This window comes from Myxocyprinus asiaticus, chromosome 27 (assembly GCF_019703515.2).
Source record: "Myxocyprinus asiaticus isolate MX2 ecotype Aquarium Trade chromosome 27, UBuf_Myxa_2, whole genome shotgun sequence".
In the NCBI taxonomy this organism is placed as follows: domain Eukaryota; kingdom Metazoa; phylum Chordata; class Actinopteri; order Cypriniformes; family Catostomidae; genus Myxocyprinus; species Myxocyprinus asiaticus.
Window position 1 is genome coordinate 22,174,292 of NC_059370.1, and position 25,775 is coordinate 22,200,066.

Genomic DNA, 25,775 nt, shown 5'->3' on the forward strand with positions numbered 1-25,775 from the left:
CTATGACAAATCTTTTTTGACTTTAAAGAGCTTAAAAGACATTTTTGGGCATCACATAAAAAAAAAACTGCAGGGGCTATTTCACCTTTTATTATAAGTCCACATTTCAACAGACAATGTATGCCACAGACTGTGAAGTATTCCCAGTAAGACAATGCTTTGCAGACATGGTATGCAATGAGGACCAGTACTGGTAGTTTGAAGAGGAAGTGAAAGGAGTGCCTCCTCCCCAATTCCACATAATTAGATCCATACATAGGGACCACTCAGAGGAGATGTTCCACTCAAAGCATGTTCCAGGATGTGTGCTAGATTTCATCCCAAAGTCTTATTACTGGCAAAGGTCTATACTGATGGTACTGAGCAGAGACTTGCTGTAGACTGTTTTTGCATCCTTTAAATATAGAAAGTATGGCCTTCAAAACAATAAAAGGAGAAAAATGAGGCACTCTGACAACTTTATTGAACCTTGTTCACCTTGTCTTGTCGATAGCGGTTACCTCAAAGTTCATATGTTGACATGCCACAGCCTGAATAAATGGCTGACTAATGCAGCCTTGTCATCCAGACAGTGACTAGGGCTCTAGTAGTCTGTCATGGTCTCTGAGAAGGATGTTCTACTCTTCTGGGTTTGCTCTAATCTGTTGAGGATGAACTGGCTTGTGTCGATGAATCGTTCCACGCAGTTTACAAAACAAACCTCTGTCCTGGAGTCAAGCTTTGGGCCAGGTTTATCCATGCACTTCTCCTGAAAAGAAACATTAACAGATAATGAGTCAAAACAAAGACCTGATATCCTTGCTGCTTGTGGCTAAGGAACCATGCATAATAAATATGTTGGCTTGACAAAGCCAACATACTGCTGTTCTACAGACTCTGTTTAGGGTTTATCCAAAATCATAAATTAAGACCAAAATTGTCAATTGTAACTCCTAGAGCTTTCAAGCTACATCCACCAAACTTGGCCAGAGGCTATTTTGCCCGAAACAGAGCACTTTTATTAAAAATGAATGGGAGAAATTGGAATGCCCAATGCGGCGGATAAAAGAGCCAATCACCTTTTAGATACAGAAACAAATACTGTGTTTTTTCATGATCTGAGCTAAAGAAGCATATGGTACAATTGTTGTCAGATTTTACTTTTATTGTAATATTTGGAGATTTCAATCTTTTCCCATTGAAGTAGATAGGAGCTGTACTTTTTATGCCACTTGCATCCATAGAAAATAGCTGCCCGGGAGCGATCCTAAGATGGTGGCCGAGTGGACTGACTTGCCTTAAAAGGGACTTTGACTTGGCACATAATGTTCTGACTAGTGTTACTAGCTACTGTATGTTTTTCTAACTGATAAAAATTATCAATTATCAAAAATCTCAAAAATCCCATAGATTTATGGTGCATTCACGTCATGTCGGGATTACCGTAATTACAAGATTCCGACTTGTAAAAAGCGGCCAAGTCTTCGTAGAACTCGTAATTGTAAGTGTTAAACCCTGAATTCTATGAAAGCTCCAATTTGACAGCCGTGACATCATGTAAAAAGAACCAAAATGGCAGCGGCCTCTACAATTTAAGGTAGTGAACACATATTTATGTTTGATATGACATTTTATAATGCTATTGATGCCTGGAGCATTTTTTGTTCTTAAACAATTTGCAAGAACATATAGATGTGAATTAATGAAGTGATAAACATGTTGCTGTTATCAACAAAAAAAGCCATTTTGGCATTATAAGTGTTGCCATAGAAACAAATAACTAATGAGGTCAGAGTAGGATTTACAAGTTGCCATCTTGTGATTACAGGAATTCTGACATGACGTTAACGAACCATTACATTGATGGAATGTTCAGATTTGCTAAAACTATTCAAATGTAAAAATTCAAATGTGAATTACATTATAAAATATATTTGTCTATCTATCTTTCTGAAGGTTTGTTTGACTATCTATCTATCTATCTGTTTAAAACTTTCAGACAAGGCTTGTCAAGCCAACAACAAAGTTTGTCTTGACACACTTTACCTCTCTAGTTTTTAAATGTAATGTTAAGCTCTAATGCTCAAGAGCACTTGCTTTAGATGTTTATTATGAACAGGGTCAGCAATTAAGGGGGCATGCCAACATGCCACAAAAATGCCCCATAATTTAAAATGTGTGGGGGGATGAGAATGTGCACGAATGAATTGATTAAAGTATGGTTAGAATGAAAATTGCCCTCATAAAGGTAAAATATGTCCCTAAAAAATCAAATCTAGAGGGGAAATGTTGTCCCTTACTGTAAAGGTTTATTTCTGACTGATTATGAACTACATAATGCCAGATCTACTCATCCTGCAGTAACTAACAGATCAGAAGTTTGTGATTACATAACCAGTGATTAAACATGAGATACTTTATATACAATGCAGTGTCAGACTTGTCTTTATAGGTTATCTGTGTGAAGTAGGTGCCTTCTGCAGGCTAGTCCCACAGCAACACACTTACCCAGCACACTTCTGTCATTTGATGAACCAGCTGTTGAAACCTCTGCTTTTGAGACTCGATCTCGATGAACTGCTGCAGTTGAGGGTCTGCCGTGACTCCTTGACTATCCATTAGGGAGATGAAGAACAAACGCTACCTAAAATCACTTAATGGTGATATCTGACCGATGTCCAGAGTGTGTCAGCGCTGTGTTGACCTTCACGTGTTTAGATGGAGAGGAAACAGTAGCGCGAAGCGCCAATGAGAAAGCTAGAACTCTAGAGGAAACGGATCTGACGAACAGTTTCACGCAGAAGTCTCAGAAGCCATAGCAGCAGGACAAGGGTGTTGAGGAGCAGTGAGGTGGGTGAACTGAAAATTCCTTTCTTGCCTCGTGTTTTTACTTTGATGAGATCACACAATTGCATATGCCTCAGTGTAGCACTTGAATGTATGTATTGGGAAAGACGCAATGACAATTATGAACGCACACACGGTGGTACAGATGAATGTCAAGCAAGGTCTTACTGAACCAGCTAGCCTAGCCACACAACTCACATACATAACGGTGGCTGAAAACATCTGTTTTGTACTCCAGGCCTCATACTGACACTATTGGGTGCAAGTAATGTAGACGTTTCGGTCTAACATGTTTTGCAAATAATCTTATTCATTGGTATGTCAGCAGCTGTATTACTGTGCTGCCTTGCTAGGTGACGTACACGTTTCGCTTGTCAGTGTCCTGTTGATTTGATCAGCTCATGATTCTCAGAATAATATTTATGCATTTAATGCTCCTGGCTCACCAAAAACTTTTCATCTGATACCTTTGGGATGTGGGTCGTTTGGGATTCACGTCGTAAATGATTTAAACATTTTAAGTGGTGTAATAAATTGAAAGGTATTCAGATACTTTTCTTGCGCCTTATTGTGTATTAGTGTACACAAGTTGATCATTCATTTTAATCAGTAAGTGTTTTTTTACAGATTTAATTAGCATTTTACCTAACAAAATATGCCTTTTCATAAAAATGTCAAAATAATCTGATTATTATTATTTATTATTTATTTCACACAGTCATGAGGACCTAAAGGGCTCTGCTGGCAGGGTTGGGAGGGTTACTTTTGAAATGTATTCCACTACAGATTACAGAATACATGCTGTAAAATGTCATTTGTAATGTATTCCGTTAGATTACTCAAGGTCAGTAATGTATTCTAAATACTTTGGATTACTTCTTCAGCACTGGTAGATTTTTTCACTTGTTTTGACTATAAAAACTCTGCCAGTACAGTAAGACAAAATACACATGTTAAAAATACATTCTCTGAAAAACCTAAATATCTTATGCAGTGTTGCTTCTAAAACAAGATAAATCAAATTGATCTTGTTTTAAGGATTTTTAGATATTTTTACAGGAAAACAATAAAACAATTATTATCAAAGGTCTTACTAGAAAAAAAGAAATTATGATCCAACGTGAATTTTCTTGATAAAAAAAATATGATCGTGCCTGGTAACGTGTGCATGTAAAATGGCTAGAAATAGCATTTTAGCTTAGCGTAAAGCTGACAATTTACACAAGGTTTATTTCTATTTCTTCTGCTCCAAACTTACTTCAAACTTACTTCTCTGTCTGCTCGTATGAATGTAACACATCATAAGAAAGTGTTTCACCGCTGTTCAGATGCACTTTGGATCAAATCATTAAATGTTTTCCATCTGAAAGGACTAAATATTAAATGAAACAAATGACAATAAAATGCAAAGTAATCTCTTCAGTAATGAAAAATATATTTGTCAGTTGAAGGAATAGTTCAACCAGAAATGAAAATTCTCTCATAATTTACTCACCCTCATGCCATCCCAGATGTGTATGGCTTTCTTTCTTCCGCAGAACACAAAGAATATTTCAGCTCTGTAGGTCCATACAATGCAAGTGAATGTGGACAGAACTTTGAAGCTTTAAAAAGCACATAAAAGCAGCATAAAAGTAATCCATACGACTCCAGTGGTGTGATCCAATTCTTCTAAAGCAATCCAATAGTGGATTGCTACCAACCCTTTGCAGTGCTTTGCGGTTGTGGGCGGTGCTATTGCCGTACCAGGCGGAGATACAGCCAGTCAGGATGCTCTCTACAGTGCAGGTGTAGAACCGTGTGAGGATGTGGCGGTTCATTCCAAACTTCCTCAGCCGTCTCAGGAAGAAGAGGTGCTGATGAGCCTTCTTCACAACGACTTCAGTGTGGACAGACCATGTGAGTTCCTCAGTGATGTGGACACCCAGGAACTTGAAGCTGCTGACTCTCTCCACTGGTGCTCCATTGATGGTGATGGGACTGTGTTCTCTGTCTTTTCTTCTGAAGTCCACCACAAGCTCCTTTGTCTTACTGACATTGAGGGAGAGGTTGTGCTCCTGACACCAGTGTGTCAGGGTGGTGCGAACTGCCAAACACATCATCGGAGGTGAGCTTCCCTCCCTCCAGGAAATATATACAAGGCGGTGTGTGAAAAAAGCTCGGAGGATCATCAGAGACTCCAGCCACCCGAGCTATGGGCTGTTCTCACTGCTACCATCAGGTAGGCGGTATTGCAGCGTCAGGACCCGCTCCAGCCGACTCCATGATAGCTTCTTCCCCCAAGCAATCAGACTCTGAACTCTTGATCTCTCATGATCAATATACATCAGCACTGCACTTTATTACTCTTACTCTTATATCTCACACTGGACTGTCATAAATTATATTATTATTATATTATATTCTCTCTTAACAACTGACTATCAACCGACAGCCTGAATGTCAATACAGTACAATACTGTACATTCTATATATATATATATATATATATATATACTTTTTTTTTATATATATATATTTTAATTTTTAATTTTTATTGAATAATGTGTATCTATATAGTGAGTATTGTATACTGTACAGTGTATGTTATTATTTGTATATTGTTGAGTGTAATTATGTGTATATCAGATGTTTAAATTGTGTTGTGTTAATTTGATGTTATTGTAAATTGGTATATGTCTCATCACTGTCACGACAGTGCTATGTTGATTGGAACTGCACCCAAGAATTTCACACACTATTGCACTTGTGTATATGGCTGTGTGACAATAAAGTGATTTGATTTGATTTGATTTTTGATAGGTTGGGGTGAGAACGGACCAAAATGTAACTTATTTTTCACTATAAATCCTGACATCTGCAGTCTCATTGGTGATTATGATTTCAAGCTCGATTACACTTCCTAGCTCCATCTAGAACTCTGCACATGCATTAAGCGCTTGGTCCATGTGTCCACCAAAGCGTTTTTTCCTGAGACCAGTATTATTTTTCAATTGTTTGCAATGGGAACGCGGCATATTTAAAAAAGCCAGCAGTGGGACGAGGCGCTGAGCGTCTATTCCATGCTGAGCGCTTGCCGTTTTTTTCTGGTAGCCAAGAGTTGAAAAATTTTCAACTTTGGGTAAAACGCAGTGCTCTTCACTGTCAATTTTTACCCAGCCATCCAATCACAGTGGAGGAGGGGCGGGACAAATACCACACGACCAACCATCACATCCTGCTTGTATAATGACTGAATAACAATGGAGAAGTTTGCTGGTCTCTGAGTATTCATGTCTGTACCAGATGACATTCCTGGACTACCACAATATTAATATGAAAAGTAATGCTTGGAGGAACATTACATGCTTCAAACTTACATACAATTTAGTATGGTTTACTTTTATGCTGCCTTTATGTGCTTTTCTGGAGCTTCAAAGTTTTGTTCACCATTCACTTGCATTGTATGGACCTACAGAGCTGAGATATTCTTCTAAAAATCTTCATTCGTGTTCTGCAGAAGAAAGAAAGTCATACACATCTGGGATGGCATGAGGGTGAGTAAATTATGAATTTTCATTTTTGGGTGAACTATTCCTTTAACTAGTATAAAATGTGTTACTGTCTATGCTTGTTCATGCTTAAATCAAACATTCAAATCTTAGTTTATTTGTCATCCACAACAATAGGGAAAGCAGCAGTAATTGTTCACATTTAAATGTTATTGTTGTTTACGGACTATATGTTGTTGTAGCATTATTTTTAAGTAACTAAAGTGATGCTTAAAACGTATGCATTTATTTGCTCCTCTTAGATCAGCTATCTTGACACAATGGGTCGTCACTTTGGAGATTTGGCCAAAATAAGGCATGTGATTACCTACAGTATTTCGCCCTTTGAGCAGAGGGCGTTCCCGAACTACTTTTCCAAGGGAATCCCTAATGTGTGGAGACGATTCAAAGCATCTGTATTCAAGGTTGCACCACGTAAGTCCTGTTTGACCAAAATTAACGAATTCACAGGCATTTTTACTATATTATCCTTGATACAGATTTAGGAGAACATATTATATGACTAAATTTCTCTCCCTGTTAACCTGTATCTCTACCTACAGCCATGATCCTGATGTACCTGACCTACACATGGGGCAATCATGTTCACGAACAGGGCAAAAGAAAGAACCTCACTGACTTTGAGAATGACCAGTAAAATCAGTCAGTTGAAGATGTGTCTTTCTGTACAATTAATCAATAAAGAAAATATTTATGGAAAATCGATTTCTTATTTGTGGCCAATGTTAATAACTTGATGGTTTTATAAACCTTGTTTAAAGGTGCTGTAAGCGATTTTATTGTTCTGAAGCTTTCACGTGACTGAGCCGTTGAATTAGCCACGCCCCATTATTGCAAAACCATGCCCTCCAAAAATAATTGTGAGACCAAAACCGAGCAAAAGAGCAGCATTGTTTGTTCCTGTGACTGTCAAATTCAACAGTTTCACAATAGCACCCCTCAGCTGCCAAACATTATGAATCATAGCCTCAATGATCCACTTCAAATACAACATTATGAGAACGAGCAAAATGATTGACAGGTGAAAAGCGTCAATGTCCACAGACATATTTTTGTTTGCTGTTTACAAAGTCTACAGCTGTCACGGGCCGGTGAGATATCTCAGGACACTTATTTTATTAATATCTTTAAGAGAGTAGGAAAATGTTTTGCATACTTTTCCATGAAAAAAACTGCTTACAGCACATTTAATACATGATAAACACTAACTGATTTGAAGCATTACTCAAGATTTGTCCTAACTGGTAGCCATGTAACTCAGTGTAACCACATTTTTGAAATGTAATTCTATAAATTTAATAATTCTATAAAATAATAATAATGGTGGGGGGTTTTACATTAAGATAGTGTTTATATAGACGTTGTGTGTCAGTTTACACAATGCAATTCCTCTCTTTTTGCCTGGCAAACTTAACACAGGGATTTAAGTGATGTTCTTACTGTTAGTACATGACCTTTTTTATTGTCTGATCACTGTAAGATTGTGGGGCATTTAGTCAGTTTTAGTCATGACTTGTCTTATTAGCAGACACTTTTATCAAAAGTTTTATCAAAAACTATTTTGGAGCGAAAAGGGTTAAGTGAAGTGCATTTCTCAAGGGCACAGTGGTGGTGTCTCGTGGCCAGTCATGATCTTTAACGACTATTACACACCACAATAATAATAAAACCCATCATGGTACGATGGTATGATTCTTATATTTATTTAAATCAGTGGTTATGAAAGTGTGGTGTGCACGCCCCATATGGAGGGCGCGAATGTATTGTAAGGGGGACGCGGAAGACTGACCCGTTCTCAAATCACTTTCACACATGAAGCAAATATAGTGACAATACACGCAAGAACTAATGTGCGCAATTTCTACACCTCTGCTTTTTCTCCTGCTTTGTTTAAACTTTTGGCAGGCACCGCAGCGTGAACTGCCCAAAGCATGTAATAGTGTCAGGTGCGCTCTCAGCTGCGCTTATGTAAACAAAGATGTCTCGCGCGCCGGTTTCAAACGGGGGAAACGATGAATTAACACTGATATTTCGGTCGGTCCCTCGCACAACACTATCGAATGGCTTCAGAAGAATTGATATATAAGGCACAAGAGTTGAGGACAACTCGTATGGTGCTTTTGGAACTTGGACAGCCTATCGCCATCCTCTCATCTCTCTGGCTTGTTGATGACACGTGGTACCAGTTACTTTTCTCTGCGCTGGGCAAGATGGGCCAATCACAGTTGCTTATTCTTACTGGAAGTTTACTGGAGTTTAAAAATGGTTTTATAGATACGTCTGAGGCGGATTAACATTCACAGCTATGAATCCTTCAATTATTATTAAAATCTTAAATATGTGATCAATCATTCGGATTCTTTTCTGTGAAGTGTAACTTTTCATTCACTTTTCATAGTATTTTTAAATAAAACTGTTGTTACGTGATATGAAGATGAAAGAAAATGCTGTTAATCTTGTACATTTTGATCACTTTCGATTGTTTTTTTTTTTAATTTTTTTTAATTTTTTTTTTCAAAGGTGGGCGTGACCAAATAAATTTGAGAACCGCTGATTTAAATTATATTGAATTTTACAAGCGCTTCTCTCCCAGAGACCAATGGGATTTGAGTGGAAACCCTTTGAGTCACATGAGGCCAGCAGCATTTTTAAGTAAACATTGGAGAATGTTTCCTTTTTTTTGGGGGGGGGATAAGGTGCTACTAAAAGACAAAGCCATCAAATGACAAGGCTGTTAATAACATATTGTTAACAAGAGGGGAAAAATACTCTAAAAGAATAACCACATATACTGTACATTATGGCAATCACAAGATATACATTCTATTTTAAATCCAGTAGATTCAATGCTTTGAGTTTTATTTGCTATACTGTTTCTCAGTCCTTCTGGATTAGTTCACCCAAAAATGAAAATTCTCTCATCATTTACTCACCCTCATGCCATCCCAAATATGTATAACTTTCTTTTTTCAGCAGATCATAAATGAAGATGTTTAGAAGAATATCTCAGCTCTGTTGGTCCATACACGTGATATGCTGCCCTATCATATCGCTTCTGAAGACATGGATTTAACCACTGGAGTCGTGTGGATTACTTGTATGCTGTCTTTATGTGGTTTCTGGAGCTTCAAAGTTCTAGTCACCATTTTGCATTGTATGGACTTACAGAGCTGAGATATTCTTACAAAATGTTTTTACGTTCTGTAGAAGAAAAAAAGTCAAACACATCTGGGATGGCATGAGGGAGAGTGAATAGAATTGGGTGAACTTTTCCTTTAAACAGACCTAATAGTAGTGAGAGAAATATGCAGCTTGCTCAAATGCGAATGTTCAGTTTAGGTTAAGATTAGCTCAGCGTCCATTGCTTTTTTCATTCTGACTTCACACTTTCCCTCGACAATCGACACTCACTCAACGCAACAACATACATGTATGCGAAGATGGGCAGTGCAACTACTACACATAAAGCGCCAGCAGAGTTCAGTCTCAACACTTCTATGTAACGACCCTTAATTTTTGTAAACAAAGATTAAAATGTACTACAAGCTGGTTTCCGTTTCAAGTCAATATATACTATATGACGACAACACTTACACGGTGAGTTCGTGTTCACTGGACATTCGTTTTCCAGATTTATTTTGCTCCATTCTTGCCCAGATATGATGATGATGATGATTATTATTATTATTATTATTATTATTAGAAGTAGACGTATTTTCTGCTTCATCAAGACTCGGCACATATTTAAAACTGAGTTCAAAGTTAGTTGAGCACGCGGGATTGGAGACAGGATGACAGTAAAGGACAGTAATAATAAGCATGAATAACTATGACTATTGTCCATACTTGCTTCTGGGATTTACACACTATTGTGTCAATTCACAATGACTAAGCACAGGCTTTCAGGTCCCTCCCATTAGTTAAACTATGGCGTTGGTCAGGGTGTTGGCTTCCTGGTTATGGAGATATTAAACCCGTTGACTCGGCTGCGAGCGTCTTTTCTTACTCTTGGCCGATCACTATCATCTTCTCGTAGACTCTTCAGCTGGAGCATGGCATCTGAATCCGCCACCCGCTATGATTTCCTGGTGATTGGCGGAGGATCCGGAGGGTTGGCCGGTGCACGTCGAGCGGCTGAACTCGGTGCCACCGCTGCCGTGATCGAAAGGCACAGACTCGGAGGTACCTGCGTGAGTAAAGACCCTCCTGCTACTGCAACTCCACATGTACCATAGCGCAATGTAGATAGATCTGTGCTATTGCTGCGTTATAAGATGGAGAGTTATTTACAGTAGTTGGTCACATGAACCAGCTACTTTGGGAAGCCTCCAGATTGAGCGCTTTTTGTGGAATGTTTTTGTGCGTAATGTTGTGGTTTGTTGCAATTTAAAAGCACCGTGTCCAGCACCTATGCATTTTTATCCCTGGTGATGGATGTCATTCATAAACTTATTGTGATAAAACCTTTCCCCTTCTTTGCTGCAGGTTAATGTTGGTTGTGTTCCTAAAAAGGTAGATTTTTCTTGACTGTTATCATTACACCTTAAAAACAATTTATAAAAATATATAAATTATGTATCTATAATATATATATATATAACAATTATGAAATTGTGTCTTTTTGCATGATCCAGGTCATGTGGAATGCATCCACCCATGCAGAGTATCTCCATGACCATGAAGACTATGGCTTTGAAGGAGCAAATGCACATTTTAGCTGGCAGTAAGTAAGATGATGTTTGGTCATTGTGGAGTGGCTTGATTTCTTCCACTAAGAAGATGTGGTAATGCTTTTCACAGAGGGGATTTTTACTCTTGTGACAGTTGAGGATTTTCAAGTTCCTGCATGCTCGGATACATGTCTGTTTGCAGTATATGTTTTTCTTCCCCATTGTGGCTGATAATACCAGTACAACTTTTTGTGTGGTTGATTTTGTCACACACAAAGACTTGAGGTGGAGCAGTTTGATAGTGTAGAGGAGGAGGTAGGCTGTAGAGAGTTCAGCTCAACCAGTATTTTTACTGACTCCGAAATGAAATATGCTAAATGACTGGAATAAAGGTCATTCAGTGGTTATGTTTATTTTCAGATTCATTAAACGCAAAAGGGATGCTTACATCAGTCGGCTTAATCACATTTATCAGAACAACCTTGACAAGGTAGGCTGTTTTAATATTCAATAAATGTGAAAAGTTATTTGTGAAAGATAAAATATTCACATGGGCTTAAACCTTTTCAATCAATGTTAATGTAATGACTAAGGAGGAGCTGTTTGTTGTTGCATACAGGTCAAAATTGAGACCATCCATGGCTATGCAAGGTTCACTGATGACCCTGAACCCACTGTTGAAGTCAATGGAAAGAAGTACACGGCACCCCATATTTTAATCGCCACTGGCGGCCACCCGTCCACTGTCAGTGACGATGATGTGCCAGGTGGGCTTATGTCTGAAGTTTATTATGAAAAATGTACCTCCTGCTTGACCTCTGCTGTTCTGTCTCCACATCCTTGTAAAGCTATTTGTCCCCACTAATAAAGGGGAAGTGTGTAATTTATCTGTCATAAGCATCACCAAGCAGAATTTGAAAAAGTTAATATGTTTAGATATTTCTGTAAATCAGCCTAAGAATGGCTTGCTTAAAGTTGTCTCTGCATATCAGGAGAATGTATTTTAATATTGAAAAAATAACACACATCACATTTAATGTGATTTCTGTACGTTATTGTTTGTAGAGGTCGACCGATATAACAGTTTTGCAGATTAATCAGTGCCGATAGTTCCTTTTCGGAACTATTGGTTATCAGCTAAAATCTATGCCGATAGTTGCCGATAGGGCTTTGCGATAAAATGATATAGATATTTATCGGAAAAAATAAATCTTCGATATTGATCATAAACTTTTGAGTAATTTTCAATGTTTAGCCTATGATCTATATCTAGATGATCAGCTCCAGGAACATGTCATTAAAACGCAAACAGTTCAGCATTGTTATAACTAGTTAACTAAATCACAGTCATGAAATCAGCCTCTCAGGAAGTATTAGCTGGCTAGCGGCTACATACAGTTGAAGTCAGCAGTTTACATAGGTTGAAGTCATTAAAACTAATTTTTTAACCACTCCACAGATTTCATATTAGCAAACTACAGTTTTGGCAAGTCGTTTAGGACATCTACTTTGTGCATGATGCAAGTTATTTTTCCAACAATTGTTTACAGACAGATTGTTTCACTTTTAATTGACTATATCACAATTCCAGGGGATCAGAAGTTTACATACACGAAGTTAACTGTGCCTTTAAACAGCTTGGAAAATTCCAGAAAATGGTGTCAAGCCTTTAGGCAATTAGCTTCTGATAGGAGGTTTACTGAATTGGAAGTGTACCTGTGGATGTATTTTAAGGCCTATCTTCAAACTCAGTGCCTCATTGCTTGACATCATGGGAAAATCAAAAGAAATCAGCCAAGACCTAAGAAAAAAATTTGTGGACCTCCACAATTCTGGTTCGTCCTAGAGAGCAATTTCCAAATGCCTGAAGGTATCACATTCATCTGTACAAACAATAGTACGCAAGTATAAACACCATGGGACCATGCAGCCAACATACCGCTCAGGAAGGAGATGCATTCTGTCTCCTAGAGATGAATGTAGTTTGGTGAAAAGTGCAAATCAATCCCAGAACAGCAGCAAAGGACCTTGTGAAGATGCTGGAGGAAACAGGTAGACAAGTATCTATATCCACAGTAAAATGAGTCCTATATCAGAATAACCTGAAAGGCTGCTCAGCAAGGAAGAAGCCACTGCTCCAAAACCACCATAAAAAGCCAGACTACAGTTTGCAAGTGCACATGAGGACAAAGATTTAACTTATTGGAGAAATGTCCTCTGGTCTGATGAAACAAAAATGTAACTGTTTGGCCATAATGACCATTGTTATGTTTGGAGGAAAAAGGGTGAGGCTTGCAAGCTGAAGAACACCATCCCAACCGTGAAGCATGGGGGTGGCATGTTGTGGGGGTGCTTTGCTGCAGGAGAAACTGGTGCACTTCACAAAATAGATAGCTTCATGAGGAAGAAAAATTATGTGGATATATTGAAGCAACATCTCAAGACATCAGCCAGGAAGTTAAAGCTCGGCCGCAAATGGGTCTTCCAAATGGACAATGACCCCAAACAAACCTCCAATTTGTGGCAAAATGACTTAAGGACAACAAAGTCAGGTATTGGAGTGGCCATCACAAAGCCCTGACCTCAATCCGATAGAACAATTAGCAGAACTGAAAAAGCGTGTGCGAGCAAGGAGGCCTGCAAAACTGAAACAGTTACACCAGGTCTGTCTGGAGGAATGGGCCAAAATTCCAGCAACTTATTGTGAGAAGCTTGTGGAAGGCTACCCAAAACTGTTAATCAAAGTTAATCAATTTAAAGGCAATGCTACCAAATACTAACAAAGTGTATGTAAACTTCTGACCAACTGGGAATGTTATGAAAGAAGTAAAAGCTGAAATAAATCATTCTCTCTACTATTATTCTGACATTTCACATTCTTAAAATAAAGTAGTGATCCTATCTGACCTAAGATAGGGAATGTTTTCTACGATTAAATGTGAGGAATTGTGAAAAACTGAATTTAAATGTATTTGGCTAAGGTGTATGAAAACATCTGACTTCAACTGTATAGCCCTGTTGTCATGTGAAATAGTAAAGAGGCTAGGTAGCCGCTAGCTAGCTATCTGGCTAATATAATGTCATTGTGTACCGAACAAAACAGCACTGACAATGCAATACATCTACTGAATACAACAGTGACTCTGACATCAACACTATTGCTGTTTATATATGTACTATTAAGTCAAATGAAGGGCTGTCCATCGATTCAAATTTTTAATCTAATTAATTACATGAGATGTTGATTAATTAATCAAATGAATCACATACATTAGTATTTGTTTAAAAAGGCCCCCAAATAACAATAATTTAATGTATAATGATTAAATAATTTTAAATAGTTATATTTAAATATTTTTCATTATAATACATATTATAAATATAAAAATTCAGATAATTAAAATGCATTACATTATTGTGGCAAATGAGTAACGCATTTTTAAGGTAATACAAAAAGTTGCTTTGTAAGTTGTAAGGGGGAGGCCACCCAATGGCCCAAGGACGGTATCCAGTGGCATGGCTGAAGGTCTCCTGCGCGTTCTGTCTTATCGTGCGCATTCAGTTTAAGTTATTTCGTTCCAATTAAATAACTATATTATTCGTTTTATGATCCCCGTTTATTTTATCTGACTCCAATTATAAAAGATTCCAAGGATATATTAATGTTCCAATCTTAATTGTCATTAGTCAATTTGGTTTAACATTTGATCATCGTATTTAACTCTATTTTATATTGTACTCATTCATTCAGATTCCTGTCGCTTAGAGAGTCTCGTGCCGGCCATGTACACGGATCTCACGGTCACAAATACGCCAGTATTGGTCATTAAAACAGTAATTGACTAAATACTAATTAGATGGCTGCTCATGCTTGCCCTTTTATCTAAAAGTATTTTGTTTAGTCCCCTTAGATAGTAAACACTTAATTAGAGTAATATTATTTCTACCCAGAGGTCATGACCACTAAATTTACAAAGATAGACCAACAATACCTAAGTTAAAATAGCTTTACATAATCATGCCATAGTTTCCTATGTACACTTAGCTAGAAAATATTACAATAACCAGAGGTTTAGACTTCACCCTATTTAGGTTGGTCGACAACTTCATGTTGTCCTAAACGGAAATTCCATAACGAGCCTGTACACTCTAAGTACACTAAAACTTATGCCAATTTGTTAGTCAGAGCTCTAAAGTCTCAGTCGGTGTGCCCCATGCTCCACTCAGATCTGAGCTTTAGTTCACTACTAACCTGGTCGTATATTTGCGGAAACATGGACTTAACGTAATCTACTAAAGACAATCATTTCAGAGCATATCAGAATAAACTGAAATGTAACAATTTATTTACCAGGTAAAATAATACATTCATCAATTCCAATTAGACAATAATATGTCAAATTCATAAGAAATAAGAATTGCGTACCTGGTAAGAGAAAACCTACACACAGCAATTGTGTGCGAGATCTGACTACAGATTTCCTGATTCCTTGTCCTCTCTCCTTAAATACCAAACGATTCTATTGTTATTTCAGATGTGTGTGTTTGATGTTATTCAGGATTTGGTTTACAATTTAGGGGTTTGAAGGTAGACCTTTGAAACTTGTGATTGAGTAGGTCGTTTGATGTTTACAAAGAATGCACCTAATCTGCATACAGCATCTGGTCCCTGTGAGAGATCTGGAAGAGACATGTCCCTGATAGAATGCAGTATTTTACTAAGTTCTTGAATCTTACTTGTGATTTAACTTTGCTGAAAGGGAATGAGACTGTTTTACCAGTTGCACTGAGACCTCTTGAATTATACCAAACATGTATGATCAGAAAACCTTTTACATTACAGAAAAGGATAAGTCATAACTTAGTTTTTGGTGACCCTAAAGTGACTTGAGGTGAGAGAGATTGCAGATGTGCGTTTTATGGTCCTTAATCAGTAGGATGTGTTGTCTCATGTAGAGATGCTCTTCTGTGTGAGAGTTTTATGACGTTGGCTCTCACAGAGCCTTTTGGGTGCAGACATCCTGGTGCAAGCCTTACAAAGTAAATATTATTTATTTCCAAATTATTAAACATAATCCTAATCATCATTGGCCTACAGTCCACAGTAATCCGTTTTGCAATTGAATTTGTCAATAGACCTATAGTAAGGGCTTTTCTTAGGACTTATCAATGTATACAGGCATCAGACAGACTTTTTGGAGTGTGTCACTTTGGTTGCATCGCGTCATAAACACAGTGGTCTTAGGTCGCTGTGTCAAGTTAAACGTAGTTTGAAACTTAGGAAAACACATCTCGAAATCCCTGCATCCGGAAATTGCGCTCCGTCCAGCTGTGTTTAAATGCAATAAGGCATTCTCATCTTGTGCTTTCGCTAGTGTCAAGCCAGCCTGAGTGAGGTTTGTTGTCAGCACAGCTGTGTGTTAGCTAGAGTTTTGCTTACTGCCCCCTGCTACAAACAGGTGGTACTTCAAGCTAGAATTGCTCTTATAGTAGGAATATTCCATATTTTGGGCCAGGGACATGATTAATTGCGCAAAACTTTTTAACACATTATTTTTATATAATTCATCACACTGAATTAACGCATTAAATCAACAGCCCTAATCAAATGTTTTTCATGATACATAGCAGTCATGTCCATTAATGTTTTGACACAGGCAAGAAAGTATTTCTTCTTGTGATGTTTATTGGCAGTTGGCAATCCAGTTTATGGTGCATTATCGCCACCTACTAAACTGAAGTCTGGAGTGTCACAAGAACATCTTTCAGTGGATTTAATCAAAAAGTGGTCAAACACCTTATGTAGTATTAAATCCTAAACTGAGTGTACTTCTTGAACTTCAGTTTAAAAAGCTGGTTACCCTGTGGAGTTTATTTGTAAACAATCAAGTTCTATTTACATTCATTCTTGAGGTCTAACAAATATACAGCCTCTTTCAAAAATGATGGAATCACCACGCTTAGAGGATGTTCACCCAGATTTTTTATTTTGTAGCAAATAAACACATCACAGATATGACACAAAAAAATGTTGTTTAGTAGCTGAACATTCTGGCTTCATGAAACATCCCTCAAACAAATTAAATTACATTATTTTAATTAATGGCATATTTTTTTTCCAGATCAAGTAGAGGAAAAAATGATGGAATCACAAAATGTTGAGGAAAAAAATGATGAAATCATCAACAAAAAAAATCACAATTAGTAATTTGTTGTTTCCTCCTCTGGCTTTTATGATGGCCTGACTTCTTTGAGGCATGGACTTGAAAAACAATATTCTCCATTAAGCTGGTTCCAACTTTCCTGAATAGCAGTTGACAGATCAGCTTTGCAGGATGGAGCCTTGTCATGGACCAGTTTTTTAAATTTCCACCATAAATTTTCAGTCAGATTGAGATCCGGACTGTTTGCTGGCCATGATATGCCTTTCCTGAAGACAAGCTTTAACACTCTTTGCTCTGTGGCAAGATGCATTATCATCCGTAAAAATGACTTCATCTTCACCAAACCTATTTTCTATCGATGGAATGAGGAAAGTGTCCAAAATTTAAATTTAAATTTAAAACACCTGTGCGGGACTGTTGAGGTAATGATTGCCATCTCCCCTGGTCCTTTACCTGACATGCAACCCCCATATCATAAATGAATGGGGAAATGTTATTGTTTTCTTCAGGCACTCATCTTTATATGTTTCATTAGAACGGCACCAGACAAAAGTTGCAGAATCATCAACTTGGCCAATGCAGATTCGTGATTCATCATTGAATATCACTTTCATGATTGCTTCTCTTTAGCCCACTGTAGCCTTGTTTTCTTCTGTTTAGGTGTTAGTGCTGGTTTTCGTTTGGCTTTTCTGTATGTAAATCCCATTTCATTCAGTCGATTTCTTACAGTTCTGTCACAAACATTCACTCCTGTTTCCGCCCGATTGTTTTTCAGTTGTTTTGTTGTGCATTTCCTATTTTCAAGGCATATTACTTTGAGTTTTCTATCTTCCTTGATCTACCCGTATGTTTTCCTTTTATAAACTTGCCATTTTGTTTATACTTGCACCAAATTTTAAACTCAGCTGACTGGGAACAACCAACTTCTTTTGCCACACTCCGTGTTGGATTTCCTTCTTGAAGGAGATTTATAATCTTTCCATTGTTTCAATTGACAACTCTCTTGTTGGGGCCATGTTTCCTTTCAGTTAGCCAAGTCCATCAGCTCGTTAAGGTCTGTAAGCACTCTCTTTTAACTGCAGACTAATTTGCATTTTTAGACTTGTATTTGTTTTAGAAATGCAAATTACAAGGTGATTCCATAATTTTTTCCTCAACATTGAGTGATTCCATAATTTTTTCCTCTACTTGATCTGGAAAAAAATATGCAATTAATTAAAATAATGTAATTTAATTTGTTTGAGGGATGTTTCACAAAGCCAGTTCAGCTATTAAACAAAAATTGTTTTGTTTCATATCTGTGATGTGTTTATTTGCTACGAAGTAAAAAAGCTGGGTGAGCATCCTCTAAGTGTGGTGATTCCATAATTCTTGCCAGGGGGTTTCCTCTCCCATTAAAGGGTTAGCTCACCCAAAAATTTAAATTCTCTCATAATGTACTCACCCTCATGCCATCCCAGATGTGTATGACTTTCTTTCTTCAGCAGAATACAAACAAAGATTTTTAGAAGAATATCTCAGCTCTGTAGGTCCAAACAATGCAAGTGGATGTATAAATATCCATACGACTCCAGTGGTTAAATCAATGTCTTTTAAAGCAATGCGATCGCTTTGGGTGAGAAACAGATCAACATTTAAGTCCTTTTCACTACAATTGTTTACTTACTTGTAACAGGTCCAAGTCTCCTTCATTTTAAAATAAGTGTCCTAGGTATGTTTTGGGCTTGTTGATAGTGACAAGTCACACGTTATGCACCAAATCTTAATTTTTCTCATTATTATTGGGATTTTGGTTGAACAATAAACTGCATCTGGAATTTATTCATTTTGTAGCATTTATATCTGTGCTTGTCATAATGACTTTTTAACATTCTAGAAATTGATTTTAAAAACTAATAAGCGATCAATTGTTTATCAGCCTTTTCCACCACCGGAGTTATTGGTATCATTAAAATCGGTCAACTTCTTGTTGTGTTGCATTGGTAAGACAGCAATTGCTTAGAACATACTGAAAATTTAAATGTTTTATTGCAGGAGCCAGTTTAGGCATTACCAGCGATGGATTCTTTGAACTTGAGTCTTGTCCTAAGTAAGTCAGTGTTTCACAGACTTGTTATCTCTGCTTCAATGGTTGTGTTTTCTTAGCTTATATAAAGTAACCTCACTGTATGCACACCCAGACGTAGTGTCATAGTTGGGGCAGGGTATATTGCTGTGGAGATGGCTGGTATCCTTTCCACTCTGGGGTCCAAAACATCTATCATCATTCGACAAGGCGGGGTAAGACCCCTTTTCATTGTCACTTTATTAAATGCTACTGTCACATATATCCCACAACAGGCAGTGTTGGTGTTCTTTCTTTTATTAGGTATTGAGGAACTTTGATGCCTTGATCAGCTCAAATTGCACTAAAGAATTGCAAAATCATGGTATTGACATAAGGAAGAATACTCAGGTAACTAGTATTAAGTAGTACTGAGTAAAGTTATGCGTATGTGGCCTCTTTTTTTCATTGTGGTGCATTGGTTTGTTTGGGGAATTTTCCATTTTCCAATGTATTTAAAGTATTTTCCAAATATATGTTTAAGTTTGTGAACTGATATTGTTTGTAGGTGAAGTCAGTACAGAAGACTAACAAAGGCCTAGCTGTTATGCTGGTGACAAAGGACCCTGACGACAAGGATGCACAGGAGAAGTTTGATACCATCCATGAGGTGGACTGTCTGCTCTGGGCCATTGGCAGAGAGCCCAACACGGCTGGACTCAACCTCAGTCAAATAGTAAAAATGGATTTAAATTTGATTTTCATTAGAAATATAGATTATGCATTTTGTGTGTAATGCTCTAATCAGCATTTGCTTCCCACATAATTCAAAATCTACATTAGTATAAAGTATGAAATCATTAGTATTAAAATGCATTTAAAGTAATGCTCCTGGGGCAAGGCGATAAACATAAAAAATACTGTTTCAATGGTATTTCCACAAGACTATGTGCTATGCATGCTAATGTACTAGTGTAATAAGATTGTTTACTAAACTTGTCTATGCAAGTTACATGCGTTATGCAAGAATACTAGAAAGGAGATTTTTACATTGAGAAAAATCAGTTCATTCACCTAGAACAGCAGTCCTACCACTAAGAGGAAGATTTGGACAACTTTACAGCTCAAATAAGATGTTTTTCCTGTTACAGGAGAATGAATTTTTAATCTTTTGCTTTTACAAAAATGCAAGAACAACAAAACATTTCTTCTTTTAAACCCTCTGCAGTGCATTGCCCAGTAGACTACATTGTGAGTGCATTACTGTACATGCAATATTTGCTTTTTACAAACAGAGGGAGAAGTAGTTTTGAACCCAGAACAATCCTTTACACCACAGTTGCTATGCTATTTAATATTGGAAGCTTTATCCTCTCACTTCATCACTTATTGATGAATCACAAATAACAGATGGTGTATTGTTATTCAGGGTGTGACGCTCGATGAAAGGGGACATATTGTTGTGGATGACTTCCAGAACACAACTCGACCGGGCATCTATGCAGTTGGGGATGTTTGTGGGAAAGCTCTTCTTACACCTGGTATGGTTTCAATGGTCAAATCCTACAGGCATATAGTTTCTACATACTGTACATTAAAGGATTTTTTTCACCCAAAAATAAAAATTCTGTCATCATTTACTCACCCTCATGCCATCCCAGATGTGAATGACTTTCTTTCTTTTTCAGGACACAAATGAAGATTTTTTTGAAAGAATATTTCAGCTCTGTAGGTCCATAAAACGCAAGTGAATGGGTGCCAAATTTTTGAAGCTCCAAGAAGCACATATAGCCATCATAAAATTAATCCGTTCGACTTCAGTGGATTAATTAATGTCATTAATGTCTTCTGAAGTGAAACGCTAGGGGTGTGTAAGAAATGGATCAATATTTAAAATGACTAAATTCATTCATGCATAGATGCCACATTAGGCTGGTTTGAACACGTCAACTGCGGCACCATCTTGGAACGGTGAACAAGGAGAGCTGTTTGAATCGGTTTGAATACAAGTGAGTGAGTGGAGGAGATGCCTCAGACCGAGCGCCTTGCTCAGACCGCTGCATAAACTCCTTTTGTGTCAAAAAAAGGACTGCGGTCCATAGAAACGGCTGCTAATAAGGGATCTATGTATGAATATCTATGCAGAGGAGGCTTTCGTGCTTACGTCACACGAGAGGCAGTTTCAACTCCACCCTCGTCAACGAACAAACCTCAAGTTGTCCAGAAGCAAACATTTTTAGTGAAAAAAGTTCTAAAATATTTAGCTATTTCTTAAGGCTAATTTATATTTACTAGGTGAAAAGACTTAGTTTAGTTTGCCTACAAATAGGGGGATTGGAAAGTAAGTGTACGCGTGAGGTGAATGTCTGTGTTCTGCGACTGCTACTGGGTCCTTGAATAATGTATAACATGCGAGTAAGGGCAGCCAGTGGGGTTTCTGTTGCTCCCCTAGGGAATTGGTGCCCTACGCAACTTTGAAATTCTTGATCTAGGAGAACTCGGCTGGTCGAAAAACTTTGATGATTGGTTAAAACTAATCGTAGGTGTGGTTTGGACGTGACGCTTTTTATTTACAATTGCACGTGCCAGCTGAGGAGTTGTTACCTAGGTTAATGTCATTAAAATGGATAACTTTTAAGCCCGTCTCTTAAGAGATTGCGTGGAAGTATATTTTTACATGATTTGCAACACAAACTCTACAAAAACAGCACAGCCATGACAAATGAGTGGAGAGAGAGATTCAAGGGGCCGTGACAAGTAAAGCAAAGAAGCGGCACAGCGCTAAAAGTGCCGGTTCTGCACCGAGAGAAAAACCTGCATTATTGACTTTACTTGTGGCTGGAACAGTACATTAAACACATGACATCACCCTAATCGAACTAATTTTAAAACAACGCCGCATGTAGTATAAACGACGGCTTCATTCGCCTAGGGTGCTTTAGTTCGTCCAGGAGAAAAAAGCTTGGCTTCTTACAAAGTATAAACCAGGCACACACCCAGTGTTTCGCTTTAATTAGACCACTGGATTCGTATGGATTATAATTTTTTTATTTTTTATTTTTTACTTTTTGGTGCTTCAAAAAGTTGGCACCCATTTACTTGCATTGTATGGACCAACAGAGCTGAAATATTCTTCAAAAAATCTTAATTTGTGTTCTTGTGAAAAAAAGACAGTCAAACACACCCTGGATAGCATTAGGGTGAGTAAATTTTCATTTTTGAGTGAACTATTCCTTCAAGGCCTCTCCTGGGTTTCAGGGTATATTTCATGGTCCCCTTTTGAGTACATACTATTAATTCCACTTATATATGTATTAATATCACCTAATAATGCTATTTAAAATAATTGAATGAACATAAAGTATGTAATTTTATACCAGTGTTATCCAGTCTATACTGTGATTCAATTTGTTCTCATGTAAATAAAGCCATTCACATTATTTAGTTTTTAAAACAGACCCTTCACTGGAGGAAGTTGATTCTCTTCACTGTTTCATGGCTTTAACTTTGCTGCCTTGTTACTTGGCTATTTATTCTGTTAATCCAGTGATATCTACTGGTCAGAGTAGATTTGACATGTTGACCATTATTCTTATTTTTATTTTTTTACCTTCAATAATATCTGTTAAAAGCAAGTTCAGCTCTTATATAAGCTCAATTGTCTCCTGTTTTTTTGTATGGACAGTTGCTATTGCTGCTGGTAGAAAGCTTGCTCATCGACTGTTTGAGGGTAAAGCAGACTCCAAAATTAATTATAGTAACATCCCTACGGTTGTGTTCAGCCATCCACCTATTGGCACAGTGGGACTAACTGAAGGTGAGCATTTGTACAAATAACTTCATCATGGCCTTCTTTGGGTTTAGAACTTAATATTTATTGTCTAGTCAGCAAACTCTTTTTGTAGTATGTCCTAATGTGTGTAGGGTAAATAGACTGACTTGGTTGGCATCTTAACTACCAAAACTACAAATACAAAGTGAATGAAAAATATGTCATGTTTTTATAGATGAAGCAGTCAGGAGCTGGGGAAAGGACAATGTGAAAGTTTATACTACCTCTTTCACTCCAATGTATTACGCCATCACCACTCGAAAGAGTCAGTGCATCATGAAGCTTGTGTGTGCAGGCAAAGATGAAAAGGTGAGGGCATACAAAAGTCTATAGATCATACTGCATATGAGTTTTAAAGGGATTTCAAGCAAGAGGAAGTGTAATCGAGCTTCAAATCATGAATGCACCAAGGACACTGCAGATGTCAAGATTTATAGTGAAGTTACATTTTCATCATGGATGAAACCACTGGAGTCTAGTGGATTACCTTTATGCTGCCTTTTATGTTCTTTTATGTCCTCCTTCAGTCCTGAGAGTAAATAAGTTAAACTCCTTTTCGCTAAGTCACATGCATGGGCCTTTTTTGTTTTTTAGGTGGTTGGTCTTCATATGCAGGGTTTTGGCTGTGATGAGATGCTTCAGGGTTTTGCTGTGGCTGTCAACATGGGGGCTACTAAAGCAGACTTTGACAAAACCATTGCCATCCACCCCACTTCATCAGAGGAGCTGGTTACATTGCGCTAATCTCAATCCATCTCCGAACATGCCTTTCAAGATGAACAGCTGTTCAAATCAAACAATAAAAAAATACAACTTCTCAGACTATTTTCCCAACATCTACATAGCAGTGTTTGACCATGACAGTGATGAGCATATACAGCACTGGGTTTGTTATGTCCCTGGGGTCATGTGCTTTTGCCAGTGTTTAAGAAAGTCAAATACAAACAACAATAAACAGACAAGAGTCTCATGTAGATTTGCAATGTTGTACCCCATCGCTCCGATATCTCACAGGACTTGTAGCTCAGACAAGTGCTTGTAGGTATTGTTTGATTGGAACAGTGTCAAATGAAGGCTTGATAATTTATGAAAGCTTGAACTAAAATTTGTTTCTATACAAAAATTCAAACGTTGTTGCTCTTACATTTCTAGAATTCTGAATTCAGTTGTGGAAAACAAATGAGAGTTGCTTTCATTAGTAGTGGGTACTAGATAGTGTTTGCTCTGTATACATGCACTGTGTGGTTCACTTGTGAAAATGCTTCTATTTTCCTTTTTTTCTGGGTTTTTTTTTTTTTTAATAATTCATCTAAAATAATGTTCTAATTAATTTTTTACTACAAATGATATAAAAATTATATAATAAAGTTACATTTTTAAAAATTACATAATTGTTTTGAATTTATATGTCTATATTTGGTATGTTCCCCTTTTAATGGCAGCATGCATGAGAAATGGTGTGGACTCCACAAGTTTGCACAAAAAACTGATGATCCATGCTATCCCACCATGCTTTGAGAATGTTTCAAAGAGCAGCTTGTGGAAATCTGACATTGCGTACAAAGGAGTTTGCACAGTGAATGCAGCCAATTTGCTTATTTGATTAGTGACCTAGAATTAATTTGTCATAATATTTCTTTGTTTTACATTTTTTTTAAACCTTTATTTCCTGGTTGAAATTAGATTTACATTGTGAACCCCACTGTATGTAAAATAAAATTGGATATGCACAGTTCAGCACCATTGCATAGTCCCAAAATACATTTAGAGCCATTTCATATTTTACCACCAAACAGATTTTTTAAGTCACCCAAATCTAAATTTTCAATGTGTGTGAAACTCTACAGAATTGATCAAAAGATATCAACTACTGAAAACTTTAATTACTAATCAAATGTTCATTTGACTTAATTTTCCTTCAAATATAAGTACTTTTATAAAGAGTAAGCATCTAGATTTCACTTGAGTCTGTTTTGAACCACAAATGCGTTAAAGGGATAGTTCCCCCAAAAATGAAAATTCTCATCATTTACTCACCCTTCTGCAGAACACAAGCGAAGGGGGACCAAAATTAAAGTACTCCAGATGACTCTGGTGGTTAAATCCATATCTTCTGAAGCAACATGATAGGTGTGGGTGAGAAACGGATCAATATTTAAGTCATTTTTCCTTTCACCTTCTCCTGTTTTTGGTGATTCACATTATTCATGCTCGTTGACCCCCCACTGGGCAGGGAGGAGAATTTATTATATGTTTGGACACATGGATTTAACCACTGGAATACTTTTATGATACCTTTGTGGAATTAGGAGCTTAAAATTTTTGGCACCCATTCACTTGCATTGTTCGGACCTAGAGAGCTGAAACATTCTACAAATCTTCATTTGTGTTTTGCAGAAGAAAGTCATACACATCTGGGATGGCATGAGGGTGAATGAATGAGAATTTTCATTTTTGGGTGAACTATCCTTTAAGTGGGTGAAGTTACATGTGTGTTTTAGTATTAAATGAACCAGATCCAATGCATCGAGATTGTTGGAAAAACTCTGATATTGATATTGCAAGGCTTTGATGTAATGTGTATTATAAGACAGCATTTCAAAGACAATGCTTCAGGGAATGTTTGCCCAAGCTGTAGTCCACAAACAAACATTTCTATTATGGAAGTCACCAATCCAGATTCAATTC

General features: G+C 37.3%; 3 protein-coding genes across 5 annotated transcripts; 2 read left to right on the top strand and 1 right to left on the bottom strand.

Annotated features, from left to right (window-relative positions):
- Positions 1-75: 75 nt before the first annotated feature.
- On the bottom strand, positions 76-2,737 carry LOC127417902 (mitochondrial import inner membrane translocase subunit Tim8 A). The gene is made up of 2 exons (XM_051658164.1): positions 2,488-2,737; positions 76-748 (listed from the first exon to the last, which is right to left on the bottom strand). Exons 1-2 carry the CDS (start codon positions 2,596-2,598, stop codon positions 584-586), a joined length of 276 nt encoding a protein of 91 aa, XP_051514124.1. The 5' UTR covers positions 2,599-2,737; the 3' UTR covers positions 76-583.
- LOC127417903 (cytochrome b-c1 complex subunit 8-like) lies at positions 2,722-7,082 on the top strand. Of its 2 annotated transcripts, none has more exons than XM_051658166.1 (3): positions 2,722-2,829; positions 6,620-6,791; positions 6,920-7,082. In XM_051658166.1, the coding sequence occupies exons 2-3, from the start codon at positions 6,638-6,640 to the stop codon at positions 7,012-7,014; spliced, it is 249 nt and encodes an 82-aa protein (XP_051514126.1). In that variant the 5' UTR covers positions 2,722-2,829; positions 6,620-6,637; the 3' UTR covers positions 7,015-7,082. The 2 variants fall into 2 exon arrangements, with proteins under 2 accessions (XP_051514126.1, XP_051514125.1); XM_051658165.1 differs by lacking the exon at positions 2,722-2,829 and adding an exon at positions 6,284-6,362.
- A 3,215-nt stretch (positions 7,083-10,297) lies between these two features.
- LOC127418254 (glutathione reductase, mitochondrial-like) lies at positions 10,298-24,391 on the top strand. 2 transcript variants are annotated; one of them, XM_051658733.1, is made up of 13 exons: positions 10,298-10,567; positions 10,863-10,889; positions 11,012-11,100; positions 11,468-11,537; positions 11,667-11,814; positions 19,246-19,300; positions 19,392-19,491; positions 19,580-19,666; positions 19,824-19,991; positions 20,685-20,796; positions 22,941-23,072; positions 23,263-23,396; positions 23,682-24,391. In XM_051658733.1, exons 1-13 carry the CDS (start codon positions 10,337-10,339, stop codon positions 23,829-23,831), a joined length of 1,503 nt encoding a protein of 500 aa, XP_051514693.1. In that variant the 5' UTR covers positions 10,298-10,336; the 3' UTR covers positions 23,832-24,391. The 2 variants fall into 2 exon arrangements, with proteins under 2 accessions (XP_051514693.1, XP_051514694.1); XM_051658734.1 differs by having other exon boundaries at positions 10,442-10,559; positions 23,682-24,390.
- Positions 24,392-25,775: the final 1,384 nt, after the last annotated feature.

Excerpts from the sequence above, each read along its gene's own strand:
- LOC127417902 (XM_051658164.1), bottom strand. The coding sequence starts at position 2,598 with ATGGATAGTCAAGGAGTCACGGCAGACCCTCAACTGCAGCAGTTCATC. Across the intron at positions 749-2,487 it reads AAATGACAGAAGTGTGCTGG|GAGAAGTGCATGGATAAACC; the intron begins GTAAGTGTGTTG and ends GTTTCTTTTCAG.
- LOC127417903 (XM_051658165.1), top strand. Across the intron at positions 6,792-6,919 it reads TGTATTCAAGGTTGCACCAC|CCATGATCCTGATGTACCTG; the intron begins GTAAGTCCTGTT and ends CTCTACCTACAG.
- LOC127418254 (XM_051658733.1), top strand. The coding sequence starts at position 10,337 with ATGGAGATATTAAACCCGTTGACTCGGCTGCGAGCGTCTTTTCTTACT. Across the intron at positions 19,301-19,391 it reads GAACTTGAGTCTTGTCCTAA|ACGTAGTGTCATAGTTGGGG; the intron begins GTAAGTCAGTGT and ends ATGCACACCCAG. Across the intron at positions 19,492-19,579 it reads TCATCATTCGACAAGGCGGG|GTATTGAGGAACTTTGATGC; the intron begins GTAAGACCCCTT and ends TTCTTTTATTAG.